Raw genomic sequence first — 8,713 nt, 5'->3', positions numbered from 1 at the left:
TTTTGTTTCCTCCCTTGCCCAGGAGCTGTGCTATGGTCAGACCATGTCCTGACACGGTGAGACACAGCCATTACACAGTACAGAGCAGGAGCACATTTATAAGGTTATCTCAGCACAGGAACAATTTTTAACACGTCTAACTGTGGAACGTATTATGATTCTAAAATCTGTGATTCAAATGTACTTAATTTTTGGGACAACCCTTTCAAGAGCAATTTTTTACTTTGTGATATTTTTGAAATGAGACACGTTATTAGTCTTAATTAATTTATTATATCGGCCTTCTTCCCTCTGTGGTATGGAGAACAAGAAAAAGTCTCTCCATTGAAAATAATAGTTTAATGACACAGAAGCAGTTTTTTTCCCAGCCACACTCAGATAGCACAAACATAAGTTTCATACAGCACTATTGTTACAAAAATGTAAGGGAAGTAACACAGGTAGTTGATTAATTAATCCACAGTATAGCCTGTTATAATGGCACAGTATGTGAGGGATGGCCAGGGCCATAGTCGTGGCTGAGACTAGTGGCTCTGGCGCACCCTGGCCTCCCATCACATGAGTACAATGTCCCCTCTGCAGCAAACCTTCTGCTTCACCTTCTGCACCATCTGGGTCCCATTGGGCTGGCTGAAGTTCCGCTGCTTCTGTGGTTGTGTAAGAAGATGAGCAGTGACAGAGTCAGCGGTTTCTGGTACTCTTTGGGGCCGGAACTATCTGGACTGTCACCACTGTTGTCAGGGGGACAATTCTTCTGGGAGGGGAGGACTTTTGCACTGGACAGCAGGGGGTGTGGGGACATAAAAGGGACTGAGCGAGGGAATGAGGGAGATTTGGTGGGAAGGCGACAGGAGAACAAGGAGAAGATTGACTCCCGCCCTACTGCTCCTACTGCTAACTCCACATCATCTATTCCCCAGCGTTCTGAATTGCAATCTGACTGTGTCCTTACTGAGCTGTTCCTGGACCTTCCCTTATAGGACGTCTCTTTCCCGCTCTCAGGGAGAGAAAATCTTTCTTGCTCTGTCCTTGGCGACCACTTCAGAGGTCCGCATGCTGCTGCGGCCAGCGAGCGTGCATGCTGTTTGTGTTCTCTGCCATTCCAGAGGAATCTACAAAAGATTCAGCGCACTCAAGTAAAGTGGGATCGGATACATCGGCACGGTCGGGAGACAGTGATTTTCGTTCCTCCGTAACAGAGCCAGAGACATTGTCCACGATTTACAACGCTTGTGGGATATATTCCAGCCCCTCTCCAGCCAGAACTGCAAGCGATAAGTTATCTTTTTCATAAACCTTCTTCTCAAATATTGCGTTTGTGTTCAAATCCTACTGTTGACACTGTTGATTTCATCTCCCTGTGTGGAGTAACTGTTGTGAGTTCATTTTCCCCTTCACTACTGCGGCCCGAGGAGCTCCCTCTTCTGGTAAAGAAAGGTAGTGAGCCTGATTATCAAACACCTGATACTGATGATGATGACTGGCTGAGTGGAGATACTGACTGGATATAAGGCTGCCAACGCCCTTCTGCCCTGCGGGTGATTTCTCTGTGGGATCCTTGGAGACCAGTCTGAATTCCTGCTCTTCTAAAGCTAAGTTTTCTGCTCGGCTTTTTGCATTTGTGCTTTGACTTTGTTTTGCTTTGTTTTTCTGGATTTCTGCCATTCCCTGCTGGGGTGAGCTGAATTCCTTTAGCTCTGTCTTCTGAAAATACCTGAGTGCTGATTTAGTTTTTGAAGCCTAGCTGCTTCAGGGTCTTTTTCCATATCAGCTTGTTGGCTTATGTCTTTGATAGGGTTTTGGCAGATTGCAGACAGCAACCTTCCTTTCCTGTTCTGTTTGGTTAGCTTGGGCCCCATCGTTTGCTCAGCCTATCTTTCTATCTGTGTGAGTGTTTTTTCATCTTGCTTTGGGGTCTGCTCTGGGGCAGTTTGGATTTCCTTTTCTGTCTTTGGGCTATTTGGCTCTCCGGCTGTGATTGAGGGGTCTAGGGCACCGTAGGAACCCCCCACGGCTACTGCTGGTTGTGTTGATAGGTTCAGGGGTCTGCAGTCTGATAGTTGCCAACTTCTCTGGTTTTCTGGACGTAGCTTCTATTTTTGTGTCTGCCTCCTATGGTGACTCAATCATAACAAGTAACATTGTATGATAATAACATGTTCTAGTAAATCCTGTTAACCCCTTCTCTGCCTCCGGCTCTTCTCTGCATCCAATGAATCTTGCTTCCAGTACCTCTTACAGTTGTACAATAAGAGTCCATTTCAAACTTAAAATGAAGAACTTTACTCTTTTCTTGATGCAGCACAGTCTTGTCAGTTACAACTTCAGTATTATTAGGTTCCACACAGTCCACGTTCTCCGCTCTCCCTACGCTTTCTCCTACATCCTTCAGTACATTACTGGGTCAAACCGCCTCTTGCGTCCTTCCTATACAAGTTCACTACTCCTGGGAGTTCCCTCGTCCATTTCACCCTAGAACGGAGGGCGTAAGCCCATGCAATGTTTTGCCACATGGCAGGCGACCTATGTCCCTGTACTGGTCCAGGACCACTTCTCATGCTCCTGCTCTCAACTGCGGCCACGCTGCTGCTTCAGTTGCACTTCTGTCCTTAAGGACTCCAAATGACTGGGCATCTGCTTAACTTTACAGAGCTATGCACCCAACATGGGCACTATGCCCTTACTGATTAACTACAGGAAGACACTTTCCTCTTAACACGCCTAGCTCCTCCTAGGTGAATATGTACACTAATGTGCCCCCATCTACTGTCGGATTTGGGGTACTATGCTTTCCCTATCTCGCATATACACATCACTATATATTAACAGAACATGTACATATATATACAGTAGTCAGACATTATTAAGGGGGTAGGGGCATGTATCAGTCTCTGTACCCCCTTACAATTGGTAGAAAAATGTAAGGGAAGTAACACAGGTAGTTGATTGATTAATTGACCCACAGTGTAGCCTGTTATAATGGCACAGAAGCAGTCAGTCATGCATGATGTGTTAGTGTCAGGCACAGCATTCACAGCTTTGAATTGAAGTTTAAATTAAGATGTGGTGATTAAGAGAGCCATGAAAGTCTTCTTAGCTGTGAGACCTGATACCTCATGTGACAGCTTTTTTTTTCCAGCCACACTCAGATGGCACAGACATTAGTTTCATAGACTACTATTGATACGCGTAGAAAAATGTAAGGATAGTAACATATATAGTTGAGTGAAAGTACAGTAAGTGCAGACCTGCCTGTCTGGGAGCCCTTCTTCTACAGGTAACCCACCTGATGGAGACCCAACTTGGATTCTCCACATTTCATAAAATTAGTGTCAAACACCACTACAGTGTCATCAATTTCCACACAGTAGAAACAATATACAGTAATAGGCCTCTGACACAGATTCCACTAAAGGCAACCCACCAGATGGAGACTAAACTTGGAGTCTCCACATTTTAAAAAATTGTTTGTAACATCAGCAACAGTAGCAATAGCAGGCACAGTAGCCATGATAAAGGTGTCACAGGCTGTAATAACGCAAAATCAGTGAATGACAATAAAAAGAATACCATCATCTAGTTTGCTCAATTTGCGTCTGGGGTGCAAAAGTCATTGGAGATCAATGACTTGCTCATTTTGATGAAAGTTAGGCAGTCTACACTTTCAGGGGACAGTCAGACGCATCACCAGTGCTGAAAACACTTTCTGAGAGAATGCTGGCTTCTGGTATGACAAAACCTCTGAGGTGTGACAGCCAAGCTCAGGCTACTATTCTGTTTTGAAGACCAAAATGCAAAAGGGTGCAATTTGCCCATGCTGGCATGGATATTGAGCTTGAGTTACTCTTGCATGATTCTTTCAAGTCGTTCATGATGTGTCAGACTTGTACTCTGTTCTGCTGGTGCATGGGCTGGTCTAAAAATGTTTGAAATGACTCACAGAAATTGCTTATGTCACTTAAACTGCAGCTGCTAATGTTTTTGACACCTTGACATTCCCAGGGTTGGAAGTCTAGAACTGCGATGCACACTTCAAGTACCGATGTATTGTGGTAGAGGAAAGAGGAGGGAGATGGGGACAGGCACAGAGATAGATCTTCACTGCGCAGGTGCCAGATTCCCAGCCCCACAGTATGAATACATCATAACACACTGCGGGGCGGGATCTGTGGCCTCCGCTCCATGCAGGCACGAGATCATTACATCATCGCCTGATGTAAGTTCTCAGGCAGCGCGCATGGCGCATGCCCGAGAAATGTTGGCAGAGTGCAGCCGCCGGGCATGTAACAGGAACACAGGAGGCGGCGCACAGACACAAGAGGGAGATGATTGACGGCTCTGAGGCGGTTGACACAGGGGGAGAAAACATACCTCCAGGACACAATAGAGGTATGGCTGACAATTTATAAAAGTATGTATTTCAGCGTTCCTAGGGATAAGAAACATAAGAACCACCTTCACAGAATGCAGCCTTAGTGCTTCTGAAGGTGGCTCTTTTACTTAAAAAGGCCCTGGGGGGTGACAGGTTCCCTTTAAGTTACTACAGTACAAAAAAAGGGAAAAAAATAGACACAATTTGTGAACGTTTTCCGAACAAGTTCACTCATCTCTAACAAAGTCGCCATTTTAGACTCCACCGACCCTGAAAGTGGAATTATCGGACTGTAAAGACATTTCTAAAACTGAATAAGATTTAGGTATTACTTTAGGCAAATGCCATCTGTCTATGAAATCAGCTGTTCAGTTTAACTCCATAATTATTTCATTATATGAGATTGTTAACTAGTGTTGGCTTCTCAAGGGACATCATTACTTTTAATGAGCAAAATGATGGCATTTATAAAGATAACAGACATAACAGATCTCATAACAGGACCAATATACAGTTATGGCGTATTACGGTATATAAATTCATGGTATCTACTCTGTGAGCTGAACATAATTGTGAGGAGAATTAACCCGAAGCTGCATCATCAGGTAAAAAATGTCTACTAGAAAGGTAATAGAAATTTTCCATGTCACAAAAATGAGATGTTTTTGGACAGACTGAGACAATTTAGGTTGAATTGTTCCAACTAGAAGATCCTCTGGTGGTCGGAAACACTGACACAATATCCGCCCTAAAGGTCTAAAGGTTAAGCAGGAGACAACATCATTTGGAGGCTTGCAAAAACTGTCTCTGCTGCTGAACCCATGGAACTCTAGTCCCATACGAGGCGACCATGGGGTCATTAAATTCTAATGTGAGTGGATGTCCAATGTCTTTGCCCAAGACGTTAAGGTTTCCTATTATGAAAATGGCTGACTTTTACAGACTACTGTGCTACTATACCACCAACAAGAGCAACACCCTGGGTGTTCCCGCATTAGCATTTAGCCTATCATAGAAATCAATACCATCAAGTGTTTTTTTACCTAATAAGGGTCCATCATTGATCCAAAGATAAAACTTAGTTATGCATATCATGTGACACAGCTCACTTTAAATTGCATCTGAGAAAGGAGATCATGGAGAAATATGAGAAAAGAAGAAAAATAGATAATTTTTTGTTCTTTGCATTTTTGGATTTTGAGCTTCTTCATCCTGGGATTAATTGTCTTCAAGTCCAAACTAGAAGTCAAGAGTGAGATATTATATCATTTTTTTATGTCTATAATTCCACCACTTTGGACCGTCATTCATAATTTTTGTTTTTAGATTTCTTCTAACACTAGCATACTCTGCAGTGCTGCTAAGAGATTGTCATTAGTTATTTCAGTCCATGTTCATTATTGGGGGGGGTCAAAATTGTCCCTGTCTCAGATACACACATTATGGGCAGTTTAACAGAAAGTTTCATAGTCTTCAAAGCGTGCGTGAGTACTCACACAAAAAAAAATAAAACATACTTCAGCAAAGCTGGCCATTCTGCATGTCCAGGGACTGTTCGCTGCCCTAACTCTGTCTTCACTGTGTTGTATTGCTGTGTGTAATTTCTGACAATTCTTTATTCTGTAATAAAGACCTTCCTTCCTTACCTCTGGATTGGTTGTGATCTTTCATCTTTGCGAAACCACTGTATTTCCTCAATCGTAAAACATCTTCTGCTCACCATAAAAGCATGAGGTCATCTAAAATATGTTTCTTTTTTTCTAGGTGTCTCCCTTATAAGACTATGAAAGACCTAAAAAAGTACTGGATTGAATGGTGTGGACCTTGCAATAATGGAACTGATGTGAGTACTTGGCTTCTAAGGATATGTGGAGTTTTTTGACTTGGGCCTAATCCAAAAAACTCCTGAAAAACGCTTGAAAGACCATTACCATTCTTTTAATTTGTAAAAACTAATTTGTTGTTCATAGGTTTAGATTTTTTCACTTTTTTTGCTTCAGGTTTTGAATCTGCAACAAACTAAAATGTATGTGGGGCTTAAAAGATGACAGCGCGTTAGACAATCTAGAAGTGTTATTTATTCATGATGAGCTCTTCATGAAATGTTCGCATGATAGTATTCCAACGATCGTTTGAGATCTGTTGGTAAATCTGTTACAGTTCAAGTGTATAGCGTCATCACAGGAGAAACTAAGCAAAATCTCTTTGTAGCTGATTCCTACGTTGGCCAATAGATTAGGATCCTGAACGGAGGATACTCCTCTATTAAATTAGATGGAGATCCTGATCAGAGGATACCCCTCTATTAATTTAGATGGGGATCCTGAATGGAGGATACCCCTCTATTAAATTTTAATTATAAAATGGATTTTCCAAACCTGCTAGCTTATACCATTTAAGTCAAATAAAGGCATGTAACTGTAAAAGGATCTGAATGAAGAATTCACCATAAGGTCTGTCTTGCAGGTTGTGGAATATGCCCATACAACTGAACTCAACTCATACGACTGTCAAATATTTCATTGTTAAAGGTATAACAGATGTACCAGAGATGCAGGTGCCGATCTTCTTACTGGTATTTGCCATTTATCTTATCACTCTTGGTGGTAACTTGACCATACTTCTGTTGATCTGCCTGGACTATCATCTCCACAACCCTATGTACTTCTTTCTGGGTAACTTATCAGTAGTGGACATCTCCTGCTCGACTATCACTCTGCACAGAATTCTTCTAAGCTTCCTAACAGGAGAAAAAACCATCCCTGTTACCGAGTGTATGATACAGACTTATATGTTTGGTTCCTTAGCAGGTCATGAATTATTTATATTAACAATCATGAGTTATGACCGCTATGTTGCAGTCTGTAAGCCTTTGAACTACCACATGGTCATGAACCGCAGGACCTGTGGTCTCATGGCTTCTTTTTGCTGGGTGTTGGGTTTTTTTCAAACTATTTCACTTGTTGGGATACTCTCTACTTACGAATGTTACACCTCAATTGAAATTGACCACTTCTTCTGTGACATCGTCCCTATAATGAAAATGACTTGCAGTGACACCTCAGTTTTGGAAACATTATTCTTCTACCAGGGTCTCTTTCTTATAACCATTGCTCCATTTGTCCTTACTTTCATGCCTTATGTCTTCATCATTGCAGCGATAGTGAAGATACATACTAACTCTGGCCGACGTAAAGCCTTCTACACATGTTCTTCCCATCTGACTGTGGTTGTGTTATTGTACACCACGCTAGGAAGTCAATATCTTACTCCAAAATCCATCAGTAGCTCCAAGAAGCTTTTTGCATTGTTCAACACAGCTATTGTCCCCATGCTCAATCCACTGATCTACAGCTTAAAGAACAAAGATGTGAAGGAGTCTATGAAAAGGAAGTTTCCCTGCTTCAATCTCACCAGATAAATCAGAAAGAAGAAAACCTTAGAGACTATTTCCACTTTTGACACCTACTTTTTTGTAAACCACTGAATGCACATTTGCATAAAATTAGTAAGAGTGGCTCCACTACAGGTTGTTCCGGTGATCTCTATGAGATTTGTCTTCATGACCATTAAACAATGACATCCTATTCTTCAATAATTTAACTACTGATGCAAGAAATTGGCTGTATCAGTCAGGTGATTGGAATGGGACATTATCTGCTTTTCATTGGAAGATGTCCTGGTTGAATCGTCTGACTTCTGCAAGTAATCACAATCCTCAATGGTCATTTGACTACAGAGAGAAGCCTAAACTGGTGTTGCAGGGTTAGAGCCAGTGATTATACCTTCTTTTATTATTTGCAAACTTTCTTGCCTTTCCCAAAATACTTTTGATATGTTGGACATCACCTTTCATTTTTTGGGTACAAACGATCAGCATTTTGGGTACAAATTACCGTCATTGATGAATTTGTGTTAAGTATAGTAAGAATTACTCATAAAAAAGATTCTTAGACACACCTTCAAAGTGCAAATAAAGAAGTCTTAAAAGAAAAGTAAAAGTTGCTAATAAAACTGTTGACTAGCACAGGGCTTGTGCATTAGTACTTTTGATGAATGTTTGGCTCACCAAGGGAAAAAAAAATCTTCTTTGGTTCACAGTTACGCATGGGTCACAGTGAGTTCAATAGCATTTAGCAATTATTGGATTCGCTTTCTCTTATCATGGATGTACAGTGGGTATGGAAAGTATTCAGACCCCTTTAAATTTTTCACTCTTTGTTTCATTGCAGTTATTTGGTAAATTCAAAAAAGTTCCTTTTTTCTCATTAATATACACTCTGCACCCCATCTTGACTGAAAAAAACAGAAATGTAGAAATTTTTTGCTAATTTATTAAAA

At 41.4% G+C, this 8,713-nt stretch overlaps 1 protein-coding gene across 1 annotated transcript; it reads left to right on the top strand.

Annotated features, from left to right (window-relative positions):
* The first annotated feature begins 6,923 nt into the window (after positions 1-6,923).
* On the top strand, positions 6,924-7,818 carry LOC141051676 (olfactory receptor 1N1-like). Its single transcript, XM_073548673.1, has one exon. The coding sequence runs from the start codon at positions 6,924-6,926 to the stop codon at positions 7,791-7,793; it is 870 nt and encodes a 289-aa protein (XP_073404774.1). The 3' UTR covers positions 7,794-7,818.
* The last annotated feature ends 895 nt before the right edge of the window (positions 7,819-8,713 follow it).

This window comes from Dendrobates tinctorius, unplaced genomic scaffold (genome assembly GCF_039654945.1).
Source record: "Dendrobates tinctorius isolate UK_male_01 unplaced genomic scaffold, ASM3965494v1 ptg000158l, whole genome shotgun sequence".
Classification (NCBI taxonomy): Eukaryota; Metazoa; Chordata; class Amphibia; order Anura; family Dendrobatidae; genus Dendrobates; species Dendrobates tinctorius.
Note: the sequence above shows the minus strand (reverse complement) of the source record. Positions and strands in the feature narration are given on the sequence as shown.